General features: G+C 38.0%; 1 protein-coding gene across 6 annotated transcripts in view; it reads left to right on the forward strand.

Moving 5' to 3' along the window:
* Nucleotides 1-16,204, forward strand: part of st3gal3b (ST3 beta-galactoside alpha-2,3-sialyltransferase 3b) — a 59,568-nt gene extending 43,364 nt beyond the window's left edge. For 2 of the 6 annotated variants that reach the window (XM_084119193.1, XM_084119194.1), the window contains 3 exons: nt 3,322-3,468; nt 7,304-7,450; nt 12,137-13,789. In XM_084119193.1, coding sequence (XP_083975319.1) covers nt 3,322-3,468; nt 7,304-7,450; nt 12,137-12,226 — 384 coding nt within the window. In that variant the 3' untranslated portion in view covers nt 12,227-13,789. Of the gene's footprint in view, nt 1-3,321; nt 3,469-7,303; nt 7,451-12,136; nt 14,035-14,922 lie in introns of those variants that run through there. The other 4 variants (XR_014607046.1, XR_014607047.1, XM_084119191.1 and 1 more) reach the window with 4 other exon arrangements.
* Nucleotides 16,205-25,419: the final 9,215 nt, after the last annotated feature.

Consider the following 25,419-nt stretch of genomic DNA (forward strand, 5'->3'; position numbering starts at 1 on the left):
AAATTCAGTTTTCTACATGGATGTTATTGATCGTTATTGTGAATATAACTTCCATGCATAGGTTTCTTTTTATTCTTTTTATTATTTCTTCTGACCTTGTCATTATTAATGAAATTGTCATATCGGTGAAATGACAGACCTTTCTCTGGTGACATATGCAGAACTTCTCTAATGGCTAGAACCAAGTCACTATCCTTCATTTTAGTTTTTTTTAGTTTAATTTGGATGTACGTCACAAATTCACAATACGGCTTGTCATAAAAATACTAATGGAAAAAACCTGATCTAGATATTAGGCTTATTTTACATGTTAAATGCTGTAATTGAATTTCAGGCTCTCCACTCCTGGTTCGTCAATGTAAATTATAATTTTTTTGTTAACAGAAAATCCTCTACTAGTGTTCCTGGGAAGATTTTTCTCACCGCACATCTGCAGTCAAGAACAGGTTTTCCCAGCCACCGCTGAATGTTCACCCTGACCTCTCGTTTCCAGCGGCTGACGGAGAGAGAGGTCGGCGATGTGGCCTGTGATTTTTATGGAGTGATTTAACACTCGGCGGCCATGCTGGAAGCTTGTTAAGGGCGTGCTGGAGCTGCGTTTGGGAATTGAAAGGCCTCTCTCACCTGCTGCTTTATTAAATAGATCAGTTACAGGGGCCGTCCTGTTTGACGAGAGTGTGGCGGTTGTTAAAGCTCCTTCAGTGCAGACCACTTGTGGTTTTGAGGATTTGGAGAGGTGATCAATCAGGGTATCTCACTCACTTTTTCTTTCTCTGCACTCCTGGCTGCGATTCCCTGGAATGCCGATGAGAGGTCTGGAGTAAAGCCAGGCGGAACCAATGTAGATGATGTCAACAATGGAGCTATGTTTAGAATGACCTTGTCTAGCTTTGGTGGGATTGTAATGCAAACCAGAATCAGGCTGGTGCAGTCCTTTGAAAACAGTTGGCAATAAGAAAATCGAGACACGGCAAATTTTTCAAATTTTACATTTCATACATTCCACAATAATGGTGTCACGCCGTGTTGCAAGAAGACACACGATGAGGAAGATAAGATATAAACACAGTCTTTAAAGGGATAGTTCACCCAAAAGTTAGCCCATGATTTACTCACCCTCAAGTCATCCTAGGTGTATATGACTTTCTTCTTTCAGACGAATACAGTTATATTAAAAAAATGTCCTGGCTCTTCCAAGCTTTATAATGGCAGTGAATGGCTGTTTCTGTTTTGAAGTCCATAAAAGTGCATCTATCCATCATAAAAGTGCTCATTTTTATGAAGGCCTTCTGAAGCGAAGCGATGAGTTTGTGTAAGAAAAATATCCGTATTTTTTTTTATCAATGAGGTACATTTAAATTTATACACTTTTATCCAAAATGTCTTTGCACTCAAGGTACTCTACAGTTCAAATGTAGAAGCATTTACAGTTCAATTTCCCATGATCTCTGTATTGTTATCCCCATGCTCTACTGTTTGAGCTACAGGAAACGTATTCCTGGTTTATATAAAGGCTTACACCATCCACTTCATTAATTACTACTATCTTTTATTTAACCTGTTTAACTAGTCTGGCTCTAGACTAACTCATGGGTTAGGCTTTTTCAGATGCTATGATGAAATCTTACTGTGCACTTTGTATTTTTAGTTGATATTTTCCAGTACTGTTTCCAACTGTACAGATACTGTATGAGTACAGAAATATAAATAGCATTACTTATTTTTATATATATACTCATTATCGCTATAACTATTATAACATGTTGTGAAATCCATTTAGAGGTTTTTTTTGTTTTGATTTGTTTTTGAAATTTAGCTGTGACAACGGCAGTCGTTTATTTGGCTAACCATTGTTCTTCAAGCCACTGTATGTCTAGTAAACATTTAGTGTTTTATTGTCCCACTGAACACAAGAGTGTTTGCCTGGCATGTTTTAAAACTGCTTATAAAAGTCACAGTCCTCAACACGCCTGGCTGAGAATATTAGTGCTGGCAGCCTTTAGTACTTGATATTTAATGAATATATGAATAGTGAATGAATAGACAAGCAGAACAATGCAGTGTTCAGTGTTGTTTGAAAGGATTTATAGTAAGCTGTACCTAAGCTTCTGTAGACACTCAATAATTTTGATGAAAGATTGATCCTAGTTTTCATGTTATGTACCGTTGTACGAGTATTCTAATTTTTTCCATAGCATGTAGGTTATGTAAGTCACAAGAGTAACTCTTTCGAGAAGGAAACTATCTTACCATATTTATGAGATGCCTGATCTAGTGGAAGGAATGTCAAAGCTTAAAGAGACATCCTCACTTGTGCTAAGTGATTTTAAAAGAATCAATCAGGGACTTCCTGTTTTATTTCTTCTTCAAACATCCTATCACTCTTACACCAAACACTACTGGCGTCGGATGCCAGCACATTTCCCACGTGTTTGCTCATACTCTGTTTCGGATACTGTTACATTCTGGATGGAGGCATACTTCAGCTTGGCAAGATTTGTACTTTGTGCTTTACTCTGGATGTCAGTGGTTACATAGATATGCACCGGTTCTGAGTTCATGATTGTATTGTTGTTGTCGAGTTTTTCCCCTGTTTACACCTGCTTGTGGTTTCATCATTCCTCAGAATTTCTGCTTCTGTTCAGCAAAACCGTACTGTTGACAGAAGAGATGATGTTTTCTTGCCATGGCTTGTTGTGGGCGCGGGGGACTCCAAAACGGCTTCAAAGCCGTTCGTTTGGCTCAATAGCTGCTCCTATTGTTGGGCTATATCAAAGGCAGTCTGCTTATTTGAACAGGTGACTCCCATTAAGTCCGATGACCTGGCTGGCTGTTTGCCAGCAGTGCTGCCGTGGCTTCGCAGAGCTCGTCTAGTCAGAACTCTAATACCCGATGATCACAGTGCCAGGTCGCAGATTGAATAATTGCTGAGCTATGGCACTCTGCAGGTCTCCTGAGTAATTGTTATGGGAGAAGCTGGGGGCCGTTGCTCACCGAACGCTCGTGGAGGTCAGGATTTCATTTGTCCACTTCCTGTGGGCTCACCCAACCTGGGCGGCTTGCTTCACTTTTAATGAAAACCGTCTACGTGTAAGCCATCAGTATGCAGTGATGGCACCTTATAGGCTTTGTGCCTGAACTCATGATTATGGAAGAGATGATTTCTTCACTTCTGCTATAAGATGAAACAAAAATGTTCCATACATTTTTCATGATGCATTTGGTGATCAAACTTGGATGTGCTGTCTCATTTGACCATATCATAATTTTTCTCTCTCTCTCTCTCTCTCTCTCTCTGTTTTTTTCTTTTCTTTTCTTTAGCAGGGAACAGAGGGCTTCTGGAAATCTGTAGCGCACTATGTGCCCCGGGATCCCTCTGAGATACGGATCCTCAACCCCTTCTTCATACAAGAGGCTTCCTTCCAGTTTATTGGCCTTCCACAGAACAATGGCCTCATGGGTAAAGGGGTAAGCAACATGCTCATTAAGTTTTGGTACTCTTCATAACATTGTTTACATTAAACACATTTAATGCAAGAGAATTTGACTGCTAAAACCAGTAGCTCTTCGAAATGAACTGTTGGACTGCTCCAGTTTATTGAACCAAAATGGCAGGCAATGCCTTTAGTCAATCTTATGTTAATAGGGGTCACAGGAAGCCCTAGACACGTGTTTCCTCAATTAGCCTGTAATTATTATAAAGATCACCATAGGTCAAAGGCAGCTTAACTAATCCAATGGGTTGAGAGAGCTAATGCCATTTATTTTGCCCAAACCTGGACAAAGCAAATCTCAAGAAGAAGAATTTCAAAGGAGAAATTTCAAATCTCAAAATAATACAGCAGGCGTAAGTTGAGTTAGATTTTTTTTTTAAAAGGTATGAATCACAATTGAGGTAGCAAACTGAATACAGATCTGCAGATTTGCAGATTATCCTTATCCAATAATCACAAACAACTGGAATTCAATTTCATTGAAATTCAATGATTCAAAGAGGTGGGAACCTTGTACAGTTGTGGTCAGAACTATTGCCACCCCTAGTAAATATGATCAAAGATTGCTGTAAAAATAAATCTGCATTGTTTATCCTTTTGATCTTTCATACAAATAAATCACAAAAATCCAACCTTTCACTGAAGCAAAAGTGGGGGGAAAATCACATTATGAAATAATTTTTCTCTCTAAAAGACATTGGCCACAATTAGAATTTTTTATGAGTAAAATATCTCTGAAGTATATTCCATTAATATTTAAAAAAAATAATAATAATGTAGCACACCAGGGAGACTAGGAACATGAAATTGTCTAGATGGGACTTCTTGTTTCTCAGGAGTATAAATATTAGGAAACACAAAGCCCATATTCCCTTAATCATCCAATACAATGAGTAAAACTAAAGAATATAGTTCTGATGTGCAGCAAACGATTGTTGAGCTTCACAAAATAGAAAGTGGTAAGAAAAGTAAGAAAATAGCTAAAGCATTGAAAATTCCCATTTCCATCAGGGCAATAATTAGAAAGTTCCAATCAACTAAAGATGTTACAAATCTGCCTGGAAGAGGACATGTCTATATCATCCTAATGCACTGTGAAGAGGAAAGTTAGAGTGGCTAAAGACTCTCCAAGGATCGCAGCTGGAGAATTCCAGAGATTAGTTGAGTCTTGGGGTCAGAAAGCCTTGAAAAAAACAAGAAAAAAAAACAGCACCTACAATACATCACATGTTGTTTGTGAGGGTTTCAAGAAAAATCCTCCTCACTCATTCAAAAACAAATCCCAACATTCAGTTCTCAGACATGACTAGAACTTCAAAAGGGACCTGGTTCTAAGATCAGATAAATAAAAAAGAAAATAAAAAAGAGCTTTTTGGTAGCAAACACTAGAGTGGTTTGGTGCGAACAGAAAAAGTACCCCATGCCCACAGTTAAATATTCTGCTGGATCTTTAATGTTTTGGGCCTATTTTTTGCTGGAGGTCCTGGACATCTTGTTCAGATACATGGTATCATGGATTCTAGCAAATCAAGATCTGAAGAGAAGAAGTGCCAACATAGAGCTGGGAATCTGAAGGATCTGGAGAGATTCTGTATGGAGGAATGGTCTCTGATCTTTTGTCATGTGTTCTCCAAACTCATCAGGCATTATAGGAGAAAACTCAGAGCTGTTATCTTGGCAAAAGGAGGTTGCAAAAAGTATTTAATGAAAAGGTGCCAATAATTATGGCCAACTTGTTTTGGGAAAAAAGCATTTATTTCATAATGTGATTTACCCCCACTTTCAATTCGTTTACTTCAATGAAAGGTTAGATTTTTGTGAATTTTTTGAATGAAAGATCTGAAGGAGATCAGATTAAAATAAAAACCAAAAAACTAAAATCTGAAGGATCTTTGATCACATTTACCAGGGGTGCCAATAATTCTGACCACAACTGTATATAATTTGACATACTAAATTCTACTATAAAAATTTGTCATGAATGCTGTGACCACACTTAGAACACCCCACCCCATTAGCAAACATATTTTATTGAGACATGGGTGTTGGGTGTGCAGTAGCCCACGGGGAGGACTGGGAATCAGCACTGTCAAAAAAAGAAGTGTATGTGACATGCCTCAGATCTCAAACATGGGCTGTAACAACCAGTACTTGCCTACTAAGAGCTCATTAACAACACACTTTACTTTCAGTCCCAGGAAATTGGACTTGAGAAAGTAGATAAATGCCACTAGCATCATAGCTTGATGAAGCTCTCAGCCATCCCCTCATGGCATGAGTACAGACAAGGGTCTGTGTGTGAGCTTGGCCACCTCCTGAAAACTCAAACCTGCTCTCAATGGTGGAACATGTGCAGTACACATGGAGAAGAGCCCAGGCCCCTAAGGTTTATGTAGGTAGGGGGGCAGCGCAGAAGGGAAGCTGTCCCATACGGTACTGATCAAGGTGGGATACATTTTGACACAGCCTCCCCCCCTTGAGCACTCCAAACACCCACCTGCTTAAGGCTGCATACACTGACACGGTCTTAAGTGTGTGTGTGTGTGTGAACCAGACCCCAGGCCACTGTAAGCTAATGATTTAGAATGGTTGACTCCCCCAGGGAGATGAGGAAGTGAAGGTCTGCCTCCTGAAATTGCTGTGTCAGGGGTGGGGGTCTGTTTAAGCAAATTGTTAATCACGCGCAGCTCAAGATGAGTTAACAACTGCAGACCAGAACTAAGCCAGAACTCCTTCTGGCACAATGCTATCTAAACCTTGAGGAAGAACTGGACCAGGGCAGACCATAGACAGCGATGTTAAATAGATTAAAATACAGCACAGCAAGCATAGTTATTCTGCTTATCAACACACATATGCCATATAAATGTCCAGTCAGTTTTCTAATTTTAATGCAGTAACCATTCTGATGGATTCAAATGATTTGTTAGACTGATACCTTCTGAGTTCATGAGTCTTTTTAACTAATTCATCAATAACCTGCTTTCATGGTTTTTATGTAACACTGTAAATTTGATAGCGATGCCAGAAATGTTAACATAGTGCTTTATGTACGAAATAACGTACATCCAGCCGGTTGTTATCGCAGAATAAACCCTGATAGAGTGATCAGGACCCCGACACGAAGCGGAAAGGGGTCTTGCATTACCCTGAAAGGGTTTATTCTGCGATAACAACCGGCTGGATGTACATAATCCCGCTCATTATACGGCTACTTTCCACATAAGTAAATAATTAGACATTAAATATTGATATGAGGTGAAATATTTTATTAGCTCTTTAAACGGAAAGCTTCTTCGGATAAAGCAGTTGCTAGCAAGTGGCAAGTTCAAACTAGACGGACATTTAAGGGATACGGTATACAGTCATACCACTTATTACGCAGTATTTCACCACATAAATATTAATATTTTAAAATCTTACCTGTTTGTTATCTTATAATCCATTACAGTGTACAATTTTTTTCCCCCTCAAAATGGCAGTAGCTGCGTTTGTATGAAACGAGAGAGCGAGTCTGCAATACCGGATGACATAATTAAATGACTGTACACAAAATATTTGAGTTTTAATTTTTTATCAGCATTTTTTAGCAACTTTCCTTGCAAGCATAAAGTGCAGTCCGCCGACTTCAGTAACCCGGATGAGCCTGTGTTATCTCATTACTATTCACAAAACAAGCACAAGATATTGTATTGTGGTTAAGGACATTCGTATTATCTTCTTAGTATCATGCTTAGTACTTGATGGTGAAATTTAAAAATGCTGCTTTATTGTACGGTATCAATTTAAACTTGCGTTCTTTTCCATAGAACATTCCAACGTTGGGCACCGTCGCCATAACGATGGCTCTTCATAACTGCGATGAGGTCGCTGTGGCTGGATTTGGCTATGACATGAACACCCCTCATGCACCCTTGCACTACTACGAAACAGTCAAAATGTCTGCTATAAAAGAGGTAACAGTTTTATTTGTTTGTTAAATTGACAAAATGTCAAATTAACTTCTAAATTGAAACATTTCTAACAGTACTGTGGATTTGTCGTGGAGGTGTTTTAATGCATAGACACAACATTTTGTAAAGTGAAGTGTGAGTTCAGTTCTCAGACCATTGTTTGATCAATGTCTGTTTATCTGTTCACTTTATGGAAAATTACAATGATGTCATTAGCAGAATGTCCTGGGCTACTTGCTGTCCTGTTTTTTTCTTTTTTTTTCTCATATCAGTCCATATGTAGATAACTTTGTTGTTATGTTTTGTAAATTCCTTTCTGCCCACATTTGCCATGGCTGTAAAAGCACGCTCATAAAACAGAGCTGTTAACACACAGTTAGCTCCTGACTGCTCTGGCACCCATCCTTGTCAAATCAGTTAGGTACCATTCATGCAGAACTCACTCACTTCCTGCTGCCTGTATTCTGTCGGTTTAAGACTTGTGTGCTATGTAATGTCAACTGAAACCAATGGGATTTAAGCTGTTGGCCTTGTATAGCTAGTAGCTCACACATACTGTAACAGTGTAGAGTATTTGTCTATGTAGGTTTGACAGGAGTCTTCATCCCTGCTGTGATGTAAGGGATTCATTACTACAGTACTCTATGACTATGGCTTTCAGTGGTAAATGCCAGGATTACAGTAAAAGGTTTCATCAGTTTGTTGGGGAAAATGTGAAATTTACATTAATGCACTTCAAAAACCTGTGAGGAAATGACATATAACCTATATAATGTCTCTCTGAGTAGTTTAATCTGTACATGTATATTATGAAACATTATATACATTACCATTAAAAACAAGTTTAGGGTCAGTGTTTTTTTTTTGTTTTTTTGTTTTTTTTTACTTTCAGCAAACAAGGACACATTAAATTGATCAAAAGTGACAGTAAAGTCATAATTAGATTTCTATTTCAAATAAATGCTGTTCTTTTGAACTTTATATTCATCAAAGAATCCTGCAAGAAATCATGGTTTCCACGTTTGATATTAAGCTCAAAACTGCTTACAACATTGATAATAATGATAAATGTTTCTTGAGCAGCAAATCAGCATATAAGTAATGATGCTGAAAATACAGCTTTGATCACAGGAATAAATTACATATTACAATTTAAAATAGAAAACAGTTATTTTAAATTTAAATATTTCACAATATTACTGTTTTTTACTGTATTTTTGATACATCATCATTGATGAACATAAAGCCTCGTTCAGACTGTCAGACCAAATCCGATTTTTGTGCATATTTAGCAAGTGTGAACGGCAAAAAATCACATGAAATGCGATTGTTACAAATCCGTTTTGAGCTACATTCATGAAAATCCTATTAAAATCGCATTTCTGGAAATCTGTTTCGGTCTGATCGCTTTGATCGGATTTTGCGTGGTTTATATGACTTTCTCACAGCACTTAAAACATAAACGTCAGACGTTGTTAAAGAAAATATGCTGAAAGACGCTGCAGAAACAAGGTTGTGTTGTTGCAGTGCCGGACGAGCAGAATTCGCAATGTAACAGAGACATGCATTTTGACAGCATGGAATAAAGCCGCGTATACCAGCTTCCTACGGTTCTGCCGCTGCCTTATAAGACGCAGTAGTCCAGCACGACGGCTACTCATTGTCATGTCATAAGACAACATCTGAATTGCAAACTCCTCCATGTTGTGGTTGTTGTTGTTGTTTTGGTTGTTTTTTGGCGTATGCCTACCAACGCAACATCATTGCCATAGAAACCAATGCAAATTTTCCAGAAAACTAAAGAGTGGCATAGGAAACATAAATCGGATTTGAACAGTTGCGTTACACAAATGTGGACAGTCAATAATTTTAGATCAGATTCTAATCGGATACACAAATAATCGTTGGATTTGGACTGACAGTGTGAACGTAGCCTAAGAGACTTATTTCAATAACTAATCCGACCGACCCCAGATGCCGAGAGCTGTTTCTTTAAGTATTGAGGCATAAGGAAGAGATTGTTTCAGATTCTCTCTCCCTAAGGCATTTCAGCCTGAGGAGACTCTTAACCCAGCATTCATTTTGGCCTGTGCCCTTTTCTCTCTTTCGGAGAGTGAAACTTTACTCCTGGATCTGCTGGGTTTTTTGTGAATGTGATCCGTCACAAGGGCTGAGCAGTCAGAGACTCTGACGAGAGGCTTTTGGCCTGATATAACGGCCCCAGCAGGCCCAGAACCTCCTGTCAGGGGCAAAGGGGTCGCAACCGTTCGGACCAAGAGCCTCTCACAGGAACCCAAAGCTCTGGTTTCATCCAGCATTGCCAGGCCAGTGGATCCTCTGCTTGTGGCATTCTGCATCTGAAAATCACATTAAATAACAATAGGATATTAAAGGAAAACCAGAGAGGATGGTTTTTACAGGAGTCAATACAGCTCCAGTTCTCTGATCCCAGACCACACTCCATCCCTCTCCTGTGACTCAGAGCTCTGTTATTGTTGTAATAAAAATAGTAGCGGATGTGAAGTGCTGTGGAACTAAGAATTAATCTAATTTTTTATCATGATTGATACTGACCTTCGCTAACCTGCAAATCTGTGCAAAAAAACAATACTGATCAACACTTCAGTAACACTGTAGTTTAGGGTCCAATTCTCACTATTAATTAATTGCTTAGCATACATATTACTAGGATATGTATGTTATTAGTATTTATAAAGCACATATTGATACCTTATTCCTATTAAAGGTGCAGTATTTTATTTCTCAAAGTCGTTGCTGAACATTGTTGATATTTGAAATCAACTCAAAACAAACACACCCCTCTCTTTATTGCTCCGCCTCCAAAGCTCACCCTCCAATCCTAACTGCCCTGCTCCGACTCTGCGATCGCTGGCATGCGAGGCGGATGCACTAACAAGGATGCTAAACAGTAAACACTGCATTCTCTAGCAGTCATCAGCCTGCACTCTCACTAGCTGGCCTCCGTTATGCAAGAGTGGATGTCTATTTATCGTAGCAGAAGCGCAACAAAATAATGCTTGCGACAAGGAAGCAATGAAAATGAACATGCATACACAAGAGTAAAAGCAAACAAGAATTTGTTGTTAGTTGCAACAGCCTCTCCTGTTTTCAGGCCTTCCCGCTCGGCTCTCTCCAGCGCTGGAAAGCTTTTCTGATATTAACACGGGTCCTAAAGCTCTTTCCTGATCATAACCCTTCATTTTCCAGTTTTTGTAATGTCTCTCAGCCATGTCTTTTTCTACAGTCTTTCTTCAAATCTCCCTCTTGCTTGTTCTCTCTCCTCCACCGCCATACGCCCCCTAATGCTGAATGGCTACACGTTTGTTGTTGTGTCGGTCCGACCAACTTTCCAACAGCGTTTTTCAAATATCGCGTACCCCACCTTTACTTAGTAATTAGTAGTTTGAGGCAGTAGTTAATAGTTTGTTAATAGTGAGAATTGGATCCTAATCTAAAGTGTGACAGTCTTTAATACAAGTCTGTAATACAAGTCTCTAATACAAGTCTATGGAGGATCTACTGTACATGTTTGGATGTAAATGCAAATTTACAGCAATTGGCCAAAGACACAATAAAATGTTTTGGGGCCAGTAATAATAGTGACACAAGATACCCCAAGAGGATACAAGCCTACTGTATATATATATGGCTTGTATATTATTATTTTTTTTTTATTTTTTTTATTTTTTTTATTTTTTATTTTTTTTTAATCTTTATTCCACCGCATGAACTTCTCAAGATTTATTTAAACTATGCGTCACCCTCAGCAAGGTAAATTCCGAATGATTTCAGGTTATTGTTTAGTGGATTTAGTTCACAGTGTTATAGTGAATGTGTTGTAAAAACATTTGGAACAGTTCAGTTCACTAATGTAAGCAGCTGCAATTACTTTCAAATTAGGCTTTTCTCTTATCATCTGATTCACAGTCTCTGTTTTTATTTTAATTATATTCCTGCATAATAATAATAAATAATAAAAAAACAAATGGCAACAATGTTTTATGATGTCACAATTTCTACCAGGCCATATAAGAATAATATCCAATCAATTATACCACTTTAGGAGCACATTCAACACACTATCAATGCCATTTTTTACATTTTGGCAAATTGGTGGTTAACTTGTACAATCTAATTTATATGTTTTTCACCTACGCCCCTTTGATGGTAAGGTTTAGGGGTCAAACTTCATGCTTGCATGTTTTTTTTTATGAAAATCTGAACATTTTGTACAAATTCATTCTAAAATGACAAATTAATAAAACACTTGTTTTCTCATGAAATTGGAATGATGCATTTTACTGAAATAAGAAGGGGGTGGGGCTTAGCCAAAAAAATCAGTTGACAAACAAGAAAAAACTATGATGATTTAACAGGTTCATGTCATCCTCATCGGTTATTTATCTAATCAGTCACAGACATGATATTCATAAATGATAATGCCTGAAATGTCATGTACAAGAGAAGTGAAGTGTGATTGGTTGTTTATATTTGAATGGATGCTTCGCAACCAATTTAAGTTGCTGTATTCACCAAATTTAATGCTAATAGTTCAAATCTTGCTTCCAAGACTAACATGCTTGGTATAATGAGAATAAAAGGGCAGACTGTCCTATCAAGAGTCACATTCAGTAAGAAATGACACTCTGCTGTTTGTTTCCCCCACAGTCATGGACTCACAACATCTCAAAGGAAAAGGAGTTTCTTCGCAAGTTGGTGAGGGCCAACATCATCACAGACTTAACCAATGGGATTTGAACCTCCCAAGGTGGGTGCCTTTCTTGGAGGACTTGAAAGCGCAGAGTCCTGGGAAACCCTGGACCAGACAACACTGAAGAGCGTAATTTCATAGGTGGGAGTGATTGCTCAGTTAAGATGCACACGTGCCTTCTTACCGACAGGCTTCCTCTGAGCGGAACGTTGAAGGGTTCTTCAATATCTCAGAAGTCAATCCTTGTTGGAGTACAGATAGAAGCTAACAGAGACTTTGAGGGGACCAACACAATGTGCTTGAGGAGCGAGTCGCAACATTAACTGATTGTGCCAAATGTACCTCGAACGGAGGAGACGCCCCTCCTCTCCTGCCTGAATGTATTAATGGTGTAAATATCAAAGATTTTTTTACAGTGCATTTCAATGCTACGGTCCCTGCCTTCACACGTGATTCTCCGTCCAGGGCACTCCTGCGTATCCTGCCACAGTGTGTGGAAGGGCAGAGACAGGTCTTTGATTCAGCCCTTCTTCTGAGCACAGGAGGCTCTTTATCTCCTGAATGTGAGCGTATTATGTTATAGCTTCTTTTGTTGAGGAAAGGAGCTCAATATCTAAGTTATTTATTTTGGTGAATAGATGAAGGTTTTTTTTTTTTTTTTTTTGTAAGCTACATTTACTAAATGACTTCTGTTATAAATACACACTACAGTTTACTTGAGGTGGGAGACTGAGTACCTAGGGATGCACAGATACCATATTTTTCCAGTTTAATTACAAAACCTGAATTGGAATTCTATATCAGCCTGTACCTCACTAGCTTCATAAAAACTTCAACTTCAATATAATTAAATAGAAAACAGAAACATACATATTCTATGCTACTGTTCAAAAGTTTGGGGTCGGTACGAAAAAAAAAATTCAGCAAGGATGCATGATATTGATCAAAAGAGGCAGTAATTGTTACATTGTTAATTCTATTTCAAATAAATGCTGTTTCTTTTAAATAGTATTTCACAATATTACTGTTTTTACTGTATTTTTGATCAAATCAATGCAGATTTGTTGAGCATAAGAGACTTCTTTTAAAAACATTAAATCTTACTAACTCCAAACATCTAACTGTTAGTGCTCTAATCTAACAAACACACAGTAGCAAAATGTTGTCCTTTTAAACAAAAACACAGACCTCTATATACAGATTATGCATGAAAATGGGAACATTAGGACATCTTGGACAGAGTTGGATAATGGGTAATGACATCTGACTGTTTTCATGAACTTAAACTTAATGACTTAAATATCCATCTGTTACTTACATAAAGCTATTGAAATGGCTTTAAAGGACTTGCCGGAAAACTCAAAGTTTTTGTTCAAACAGTAACAACCATGGGTAGCGCACAATATCGGATTTGGATCTATATCTTATCTGACAAAAAATGTCTGTATCTTTGCAGATACAATCCAGGGGTGTGTTTCCCAAAAGCATCATTAGCCAACTATGGTTGCAAGTTCCGTCGTTATCAGCATAGTTCAACAAGTCTGTGTTTCCCAAAACAATAGTTCCAACAAACATTCGCAAACAGCATCGCAAATTTGTGTGGTTGGAACAACAGCTCTCGACCTGTGGTTAGAAGCATCATTTCTTGTTTGCAAGACAGGTGGACTTAATACATCATTCTTTTGAGCCAAATAAGCAAGCCGACATTCAGTACAATCTATATATTTTATTTAGAATACATACAAATGTCATTTACATCTTTTAGTTTGTCAAGAGATTTTAAGCACCGTTTTTGAAGAGTGTGCATGTGCGAACGTGCGCTGGTACGTAAGAACGAGCCTATGATTGAATCTGGAAATAAAGCTAAATAACTGAGAAAAATAAGAGAGTCCTCAGATGCCATGTCCGTAATTAATAGCAAAACATCTAGCATTAATGCAATCTCAAACAGATTCATTAAAATGAGTTATTACTCCACCACCTGCGTGACATCATTAACCAACGTGGTTGAACTACCAATTTGCGACAGTACGGTTTCGGGAAACAGTCGTGACTAGCTAGTTGATTTCTTCAACGATGCATCGTACTATGGTAGTTAAGCAGCGAGTTACGTCGTTGTACGGGAAACACACCCCAGATCGGTGCATCCCTAGTTCAGACATACCTCAAAATCACCTGACGTCATGGTACACTGCCATCCTGAATTCAGACCAGTACACCAAGAAGAACCATTTTCTTTTTTAAGTACATTTCAAGATTAGAAAGGTCACAGATATTTACAAAAGAGATTGAGTTTGTTTTGTACTTTTTTGGTGGTACGAGCCATTTTAAGGAGTACTGTTTCAGTGCTTTATAATTTTATATTTTGAGATGTGAGTTTTCAGAGCAAGTACTGGAAACATAGCATTGCACTAGCCATCAGAGTTCATCATGTTACATTACACAGCAGAGATGTTCACTACACCTGGTACTCATCATGTCAACCTCCTGACCGAAAGACATTTTAAAGAGTTCTTTGCCCTTGTAGATTGGTGCATTTACAATGTGCAGTCTGCCACCAATCAGCGTTGTAATGATGATCATTTGGAGTTAGAAGGAAATACTAAAGTGTTATTGTTTCTTTTATATATATATATATATATATATATAATATAAATATATCTTCAAGTTGTAATAAAATTAATGTGTTGGGCAGTTTTGGCCCTAAATTGAATTTTGGCCCTTTGTGTCTCATCTTTACCAGCTCACAGTGGCCTTCCAGGAGCAGAGTTTGACGCTACATCATACAAGGAAAATGGATGGATGACATTCACAGTTCACATTTTTTAATTTGTGCCAACTGATAAACTGATTTGGTTTTTTTATTAATTTTATAACAGGTTAAAAAAAAGAGACTAAAAAAACGACATAGTTGGTAATTTACACCAGCGTTCAAACGATCAGTTAAAGGTTGTTTTTCTTAGAAATACATTTACACAAAAGTGTCAGTAAAGACATAATGTTACAAAAAACTTCTATTTCAAATAAATGTTGTTTTGAAATTTCATTCATCCAACAATCCTGGAAATATATATCATGGATTCCACAACCGTATTAAGCTGAACAACTGTTTTTAGCACTGATAATAAGAAAAATAAAAAATAAGAATTTCTTGAGCACCAAATCAGCATAATAGAATGACTTCTGAAGGATCCTGTGACACTGAAGACTGGAGTAATGATGCTGAAAATTCAGCTTTAAATCACAGAATAGAAAATAGAAAGCCACAGTTATTTTACTTTGAAATAATAATTTACAATATTACTTTTTACTGTATTTTTGATCAAATGCAGCCTTGAGCTTAAGCAACTTCTTTTTAGGTATCAGTTGATTTTTATGGAAACACCATATAAGCATGTTTATTTTTACATTACACACTAAACTATCAAATGCATTTAACATGGAGGGATGTTGACAACGACATCCCTATATGATATACACATCACAGATTCATAATCTGACCATGAGTGAATCTGCTGGTCATAGAAACTGATTGTACCTCATAGAAATAGCCCTGTCTGTTCTGGAAAAACACAGAACTTAAAGTTTCCACTTATTTAGTTTTTATTAATGAACTCTAAGACATATGAATGTGCAAAGAAATAATACTGTGAGGAAAAAATATGGTGATTATATTGATATGTAATGGAATCAGCACAATCAGGTTCAGTGAATAGAGTCTGATTGATCACTTCTGTGATCCCGAAGTGATTAATCACTGTATTATAGACCTTCCTATGATGATGAATTGGGATTTTCCAGGGAGGGAAGTAGATGTCCAGGCCTCAACAGAGCATCCTGCAGTAACTGCACTGAGAATGACCTGCTGTCAAAACCACTGCCAAATCACCGGTCAACCAGGACATATAGAGAGCTGTCTAACCTACAGGCTTGTTTTCAAAGCTTAGTACTGAAAACAAAAATAAGAAGCTGGTGAAGAGAATCCTTGTTCAGTGTTACCATCTGTGTCATGTAAGAGACCTGAGAACAATAAAAAAATCGTGGTTTATAACAGCTGTTTGTGTCAAGCTAAGTCATTAAAGATTCACTCCTTCCATCCCACCATGATATTTTTTTAAGCTTTTTTTTAAATATGTATGGTGATTTGGATTACAGCTCGATTTTTGACTAAAATTAACATTAGACTTTTCTTCAGAATTTCAATCCCTCGTGTAATGCAGCCCAATGTCACCGAACGTGTCATTGATTGATGTTGTAAAACTCCGGATGAGTTTTCTTGTGTGCGTCCGTTTTTAACGCGTCTTGACTGCCATTTATGACAACTGAGATCTTACAGTGTGACATGGCTTACAGTGATGATCAAGTTCGTACAGTCTGACAAGAAACAATCGTAAAAGACTATTATAAATCGGACAGTGTGCACCCGTCTTAAGGCAGGTCTGGATCAGTGTTCTCTGCTAGAAATCCTTTTTGTGGGAGACTGTGAGCTTTGTAACTTTGCAGATCTTATACATGCACAAACTGATGCATTACACACTGAAGGAAATGGAAAACATTAAAAAGCATCAAATGGCCTCTTAAACAAACCAAATGTTGATAATGTCTATAAGTCATTTTGTTTATTTAAGTTATTTTTCCTGGCTCTTTACATATTATTATTTGCATTTGTTATTTTATGCAAATAGGTTCTTTGATGGGTTTTTTAAGCAAATACAGTTTCATTTACAACTTAGATCCATCAGGAACATAAGTGTCAATCGGGAAGAAAAGCAAGGACCTTCCCTCACCCTAGCAGAGAGAGACTGTGTGAAAGCAAAGTGAGGGATAACATTGCTTTATTTGATTCTCTCCTTTTCTCTATTTCTTTTAATGCTCAAGTGTAACATTGACTAGGATCTCATTTCATATGTGTGGCTCTAGAAGAACACCTCCAACAGTGGGACGTGCTCTCAGCTGGGCTTGTACAGCTGCTAGATGTTATAACTGTATTCTGATAGGGTGACACTCAGGCCCTTTAAAGTGACTGCGGTAATGTATGTTTCACTGTAAATACAGGCCAGTAATATAACCTTCAACATTTTGGCACAAAAACTCCACTCTGTGTTTTGGCAGTTCCCTTTAAGATGACTTAACAGTCCCTTTGCACCCAAAAAATCTTGAAAACAATACAAGCTCTCACACATTACTAATGGAGCCGAGAACTCACTCCCATCATTTGGTGCTTTTACACTGATAGACGTAAATTCAGCTGCGTTTCCTCCTAGATAAGCAATCCAACCCATAATGCTTTGGCTGATACCTCATAAATTCAGAAAGGTGAGAGAAACTGCCCATAAATTGTCCATCAACCACAAAACAGCCCACTGTTGGGCGATTACATTGACCTGTGATTTGTTCGCTTGACGTGACACATGAGATTGGTGCATATTGCATGTCAGTCTGGAAGCTCTCAACCTGAACGTGTTCAGAGTCAAGTGAATGCTAGATGGAGTTATGGTGACCTCTTTCTAAACCCCACCACATTTATTCACTTTCATTTGGTGGTTGAGGCCCAGACCTTCCAAAAGAAAGTTCCTTACGCCTGATAGACAAAGCCAGTCAGCTACACTGGGGGAAAAAAATTGCTTGTAAAATTGCAAACAATTACAAAGAAACCGCTAGTAACACATTGACCGTGAAATATTAAAATACAAATCCTGAAATATTGTAAAACATATACTCTAATAATCTTTGCTTTATTTACAACTTCAAAAAGTCTTTTTTTACATCATAGAGTTGTTCGACACCAAACATTTACCATATGCTGCTGCCCCTCTTAGAAATAAATTGTGCAAAAGAATCAAATCAAATCAAAATTTATTTATATAGCACAATTCAAACATCAAAGCAATTCAATGTGCTTTACAAATAAAAACATCATAATAATAGTACAAGATACACAGACACAAGAAAAAAAGGGATAAAAACGCATAAAAAACTGTAAGGCTGAACAGTATAGCAAGGTTTAAGAGCTCAATCATAAGCACGTGAAAAAAGAAATGTTTTTAATTTAGATTTAAAAATCAACACATTTGGGCCGCATCTAACATCTTCTGGTAATTTGTTCCAGTCGTGTACAGCAGAGACGCTAAACGCAGCTTCTCCATGTTTTGTTCTAACTCTTCGCTCCACTAGCTGACCTGAGTTCATTGATCTAAGAGTCCTGCTTGGTTTATATTTTTCAAACATTTCCGAAATGTATTCAGGTCCTAAGCAATTCAGCGCTTTATAAACTAAAAGCATTACTTTAAAAACTATTCTATAACTGATTGGGAGCCAATGTAAAGTTTTAAGGACTGGAGTGATGTGCTCTATTTTCTTAGTCCCGGTTAATAATCTAGCAGCAGCATTCTGGATGAGCTGGAGCTGCTTTAAAGTCTTTTTCGGAAGTCCGGTTAATAGGCCATTACAGTAATCAACCCTACTTGAAATAAAAGCATGGATGAGTTTCTCTAGGTCTTTTTGAGGCACCAAGCCTTTGATTCTAGAAATATTTTTCAAATGATAGAATGCTGTTTTGGTGACCGCTCTGATATGGCTGTTAAATGTAAAATCTGAATCTATTATAACACCAAGATTACGCACTTGATCCCTTGTTTTAAAGGCCCGAGAATCTAATTCTTTAATAATACTTGTTCTTTTATTTTTGTTGCCAAACACAATAACCTCAGTTTTATCTTGGTTTAGTTGTAAAAAATTTAGATTCATCCAGGTTTTTATTTGGTCTATACAGTGGCATAAAGAATCTATTGAACTGTTATCATCAGAATTAAGAGCCATATATATCTGAGTGTCATCAGCGTAACTATGGTAATTAATGTTATTGTTATGTAGAATCTGGCCTAAAGGTAACATATAGAGATTAAACAGAAGCGGTCCAAGAACTGATCCCTGTGGAACTCCGCATGTCATGCCAACCCTATCAGATTCAGAGTTTCCGATGGTAACAAAGTAATTCCGACCATACAGGTACGATCTGAACCAATCAAGGACTGTCCCAGAGACTCCTACCCAGTTTTCCAGCCTATCTATAAGAGTTCTAGGATCTACAGTGTCAAATGCTGCACTGAGATCTAATAGAACCAGAACTGTTATTTTACCAGAATTCAGCCGTATATCATTTGAAACTTTAATTATGGCAGTTTCAGTACTATGTTGTGGTCGAAAACTTGACTGAAATTTATCTAAAAGACCACTTGAAGTCACAAACTCATTTAGTTGAATAAAAACAGCCTTCTCAATAATCTTGGCTATAAAAGGGAGATTTGAAATAGGTCTATAGTTGTTCATTATAGAAGCATCCATTGTTCTCTTTTTTAATATGGGTTTAATGGCAGCGGTTTTCAAGGACGTAGGAAAAATGCCTGATTGCAAAGAACTATTGACGATTTGGTGCAGATCTACTGCTATAGAGCTAAATATTGTTTAAAAAAAATCTGAAGGCAGTATGTCTAAACAGCACGTGGAAGATTTAACTATTCTATAGATAGAACTATTTCTTCTAGGAGTTTTTGATCAATTACATTAAAATGTGACAGTAACCAAGTTATGTCTTGGTGGTTGTAGTGATGGTAGAGAATCAGTGTTAGACTGTGTAGTACTAATAATCCGTCTAATATTTATAATTTTTTCACTAAAATAACACGCAAATTCATCACATTTCCTAGTGGATGTAAATTCTGGTGCTATTTGCTGTATTGGATTTATAAGCTTGTCAACCATGACAAATAGAGTGCGGGTATTATTAATACTATTATTGATCATTTCCGATATGTGTTGCTGTCTGGCTCTGCGTAACTCATTATTGAAATTGCCAAGGCTTTGTTTATAGATGTCATAGTGAATTTGTAGTTTAGTTTTCCACCACTTGCGTTCTGCTTTCCTACATTCTCTTTTAAGGGTGTTTACCACCATGGTGGTTCTCCATGGTGATTTCTGTTTGCTCATATTTCTCTTTACCTTAACCGGTGCAACACGATCGATGACATTCAATACTTTAGCATTAAAATTATCCAAGAGAGCATCAACTGACTCAACACTTATTGTAGGGGATCTGGCTATAGCTTCTATGAACTGAGCGCTGGTACTCTCAGTAATGTACCTTTTCTTAATAGAAACAGAGTTTACTGGCAAATTCAGGGTAGTAAATTATTCAAAAAAGACACAAAAATGATCAGACAGGGCAAGATCTTTAACCATAACAGATGAAATATCAAGACCTTTAGAGATAACCAGATCTAAAATGTGACCATGAGTATGTGTACGCTCTTTCACATGTTGAGTAAGATCAAAAAAGAACAAGATTCTTGACTCAAATTTAATGTCTTAAATTGCATAATACTTTCAAGTTTAACAGGTTATTTCAACTTTTTTGTAGTGATAAAGTATGTTTATAAGCTGTTAAAAAAATCATGAAATAAAAAAATAATAATTAAAATGAAATCATAAAATTATCCCATGATGGGAACCCCTTAAAGGTTATATATATGAAGCGCCTGACAGAACCCTATAAGGTTCTATATAGAACCTTTTCTTCTAACAATCCTCTCATCTTATTGGCTTGTTTTTATTGAAAATTGTTAAATCCTGGTGTCTGTTAAATTCTCAGTCTGTCTATCTTAGTAGTGGAGTCACAAAATGAGAAGGTTATGAGTTTATCTGAGCGAGCGTGCCGCTTGTGAAAGACTTTTAACTGATCTACACATATGGAACCACGTTCCTCGTACCCTGCTCTTGAGAATTGGCTAAATAACTTTTGGGATATCTTGGCATAAGCCTGATGGTTCATGTGGAAGGAGGGTTTAATAACTTAAAGATACCCAGGTGTGCACGTGATAATAAGCATTTTGTTAACTGGCAGATTAGCTGAGCTTACGTTTTCTCCCATTTTTTTATGTGAATTTTTGAAGGAAAAATGATCTTGTTTTTACAACATAATTAGAATAATCATGTGTGGTTAAGAAAATAGATTGGTTTTATTAAATGTTAAATGAAGAAAGGCCCATGTTTGCGACACTGCTGTGCTACTCCATTTGTTTTGCTTTGTGTTAGCTTGTTCTGTTAGATGTGGCTGCAAACTATGTTTTTCCCTTACTCTCTTCATGACATTTACAACCTCCAATTGGGTACAGCATGTTCTTACAATGCTTTGAGGGTTTAACACAAATGTACATAAACAATGGCAGGGAAGAAGCAGTCCATCCTGACAGTAACTGTAGAAGACATACAAAACACGTTGGTAAAGTTCTCTTCATTGAAACTTAGTACATTTAGCAATCTACATGTTTTTGTAATATTGTTTTCGTGAAGCAATAAGTATTTTAGTTAAAACTGTGTTTATAAAGAAAAGTAAAAAAATTTATTTAAAATCTAAAAAAGTTTTACAATACATCAGTATTAAGTGACTTAATACACTCTTTAAAATAAAGGGTTAGGGTTAGGGGGGGTTGTAGCGATGCCATAGAAGAACAATTTTCCTTCCCCTAAGAACCTTTCAGTGAAAAGAAAAAAAAATTTTTTTATTGTGAAGTACATAATAAATAAAAAAATTCCACTCTAAAGAACCTTTTGTGAAATGGAGAGGTTCAATGGATGTTAAAGGTTCTTCATGGAACCATTTATGCCAATAAAGAACCTTTAGGGGTGATATCTCACAATTGAGAATTTATAACTAATAATGTGACTTTATATCTCACAGTATTGTCACTTTTTGTCAGTGTTTTGGTTTCATTTTCAAGGACTTTGTTTGTTTCCTTTGTTCCTATGTTCCCGCTTGTCCTTGGTTGTCATGGTTATTCATTGTTTGATTGATTTCTCACACCTTTCCCTCATTAGTTCATGTGTATATAATGTCATCTGTTTTAGTTCCTCATTGTCTGGTTTTGTTTGTGTTCTGCACACTGTTACATTGCCTTTCTCTTGTGTTGGATTATCGTTATGTTGGACTCTTTTGTTTTTGTTTAATACAATTCACAATGCATTTTAAGATCCTTCACGTCTCATCTTCATCCTCACCATCCTTCTGTGACAGAACACCAGACCGTTAAAAAATATGTATATTGCAGCAGAATTTATTGCCCTCGCCCGTGAAGTATTACCTATTTTGGATTATACCACTCGTTTTTGCCAGCTTGCCCAGTGCTCTTATTATGACAATGAGACACTAAAATCGTTATACTGGGTAGGAGCGAACTGTTATACCCTGCTCGACTTACCTGAGTAGAGGAACGTGGAGAGAAGCTATTCTGCGATGTCTGGAATGTACAAACCACTTGTTGATTTTGTCCATCATGGCCACCTCTGATCCAGTAACCACGCCCACCGCGGATAAAGAGCCTAAGCACACCGCTGATCGAGAGACTCAGCAAATGCCCACCATGGATGCTGTGCCTAAGCCAATGCCCGCAATGGAGCCAGAGCCTGAAGCCTTGTCCTTCCCGGAAACAAAGCCTGATGTCTAGTCTGACCAGGTGTATGAGCCGGTTTATAAATCTGTGCCCATGGGAGTTTTAGTAGAGCTGGATTACGTAGAGTGGCTGATAGACTGGGATTCGGCAGAGCCACTTCCCACCCTTGTCCCCACCCACTAACCTCTTCATCCTCTAGTGGTCCAGCCCAATCTCCATTTTTTCTTCATCGCCAGTGGTACTGCCCAGCTCCAAGTCTTCTTCTTTGCCGCTGGCACCGCCCAGCCCCAAGTCTTCTTCATCAGCGCTGGTCCTGCCTAGCTGCAAGTCGTCTTTGTCACCGTTAGTCCTGCCCAGCTCCAAGTCTTCATCGTTGCTGATGGTTTTGCACAGTGCCAAATCTCCATCGTTGCTTATGGTCCCGCATCTGCCTCCCATTCCCTCCTCCTCCAAGTCAGCCGCACAGTTTTTCTGGACAGAGGTCTTCAGCTCTGTCGTGATGTATGGATCCCCTGGCTCCGCCTCAGACCTCCGAACCCACAGCTCCACCTCGGCCTGTCGACCAGTCGGCTTGGCTCCTTGCTCCCTCGGCTCCACCTGGGACCATCGTACTTCTGGCTTCACTGGGATCCCTCTTCCCTCCTGCTCCACCTTTGTTAGTTGTCTCTGTACCTTCTCCACAGACCTCCGGTCCTGTGCCTCATTCCTCCACCACTCCGGCTCAATCAGGCTCCTCCTCCTTCCCTCCGGATCTGTCTCAGTCCTCACTCACACCAGCTTCGCCTCAGTCCTCCAGCACCCTGTCTCCACCTTGGCCGCCCATTACTGCTGCTCCGCCTTGGTCTCCTAGTCCGTCTGTGTTGCCTGGTCCCGCGATCCACCGGACTCCATCTAGATCTTTGCCAATCACGCCATCACCTTTCTCTTGTGTTGGATTATCGTTATGTTGACTTTAAATGTCACAATTGTGACGTTACATATCGCATTCGAGACTTTAATAATGTGACTTTAAATATTGTAATTGCAACTTTATAACTAAAAATGTGACTCTACATCTCGGATTTTTAGAATTTAACTAATAATGTGACTTAATATCTTGTAATTGCTACTTTATAACTAATAATGTGACACTACATCTAACATTTGAGACTTTAATTAACAATGTGACTTTAAATGTCACAATTGCAGCTTTTGTTTTTACTAATAATGTGACTTTAAATCCTGTAATTGTGACTTTATATGGAGAGGAGCTCAGCAAAACATGTCTACTCCATATGGTGCTCACTTGCGCCACCAACCCCGAATTGCAACTTTAATACTAATAATGTGACACTACATCTAACATTTGAGACTTTAATTATCAATGTGACTTTAAATCTTGCAGTTGCGACTTTATAACTAATAATGTGACTGTATCTCACAATTTGTCTGACTGTTGTGACTGTTATAACAAAGATTGATTAAAAATATATATATGACTTTTTTTACTCCGATACATGCTTTCACATGAAACAGACCTGGTGTCTTGATTTTTTATTTTTATTTTTATAATAGTTTGCAAGTGTTTTTGAGGATTGTCAGTAGGACAACCTTCCAATATGCTGGTGTAATGATCATGCTGAACCTGGAACTAAAAACTGGAGCTGTGAGGGTAAACAGACTGCATGGCTTACATGCCGAGAGCATGGATGCTGTTGGGAGGGGATGCATGACAAGTGTTAGTTGTGTTTGTCATAGCTCAGTCACCCTTGATGGTATTTGAGCGGTTTGTTTACTGGGTGCCTGTATCTGTTGTTCATGTGCTCATGAGCTTAGCCGTGAGTACACACAGGACGTGTTCTTCAGCCCTACACAATAGTGCACGTTCACATTCATCACTCAAGCAGACAGTCACATATTATGTCAAAGAAGGTGTGCGCTCATGGGCTCTTATGAATTTTTATCTATAGTGAATTAGTTTTCAATTCCAAGTTGTTAATTTTGATGCGCTGAAGGCGTCTGTAGATGTATTTTATGTTTTCTTTCAACAAGATATTGACATTTTGTGTCCACCAGCTGTTTAATAGCCAGTAATCAGCTCTTAAAAACATTGTAAGTAATAAACATTTGTATAAAGAGCACAAATGAAACAGCAGTTGAGCACCGCCTCAGGACATTTGACAAACTGAATGTTCTAGCTTGGAAAATACCTAGAGTGCACCTGGTGAAACCCTGTGTGGGACATGCTGTGGTGCTCATGAAAAGGAACTTCGGAAAATCATGACGGCTACATAATCAGCAATGTTATCTGTTTAAATGCCATCCATTGTGATTCAAGCAGGGTTACCTGAGGGGAAACCCTAGTTGCAATGAGAGATTTCCCAATCAATCTTTTTGAACTTGAACTTTACACTGCTAATGGATCATATGTCGGACCAGTGGTGATTCACACTCCTCCATTCCTTACTCAGTTGTATTGTTGTGTACAACAGTGTATTGTTGGTTTGGGCTATAAATAGAGCCCAGGAGAGCCTCGCAGAATTTGTTTTAATGTTTTGTGAAAGCCTAAAGCGAGCAAGGCCCTGTTTGGCCAGTCTTTGTGCTCTGAGCTTGGTGTTTGTAGTGGAAGGAGTGCCAAAGTTAGCGCTTGTCTGTGGGCGGAGGGAACTTCATTGATGGACATTTGGGGACAGAGGGCAGGTTTCACAGAGCAAGGGCCAGAGAGTTTTTCATCTCTGCCATCTATATGCAGACTTATCAACTGTCAAAAGCAGCAGTGCATGGTCTTTGTTTAAATAAGTATAAGCTTGAGTGTG

The sequence above is a fragment of the Abramis brama genome (assembly GCF_963993115.1).
Source record: "Abramis brama genome assembly, chromosome: 7".
NCBI lineage: Eukaryota > Metazoa > Chordata > Actinopteri > Cypriniformes > Leuciscidae > Abramis > Abramis brama.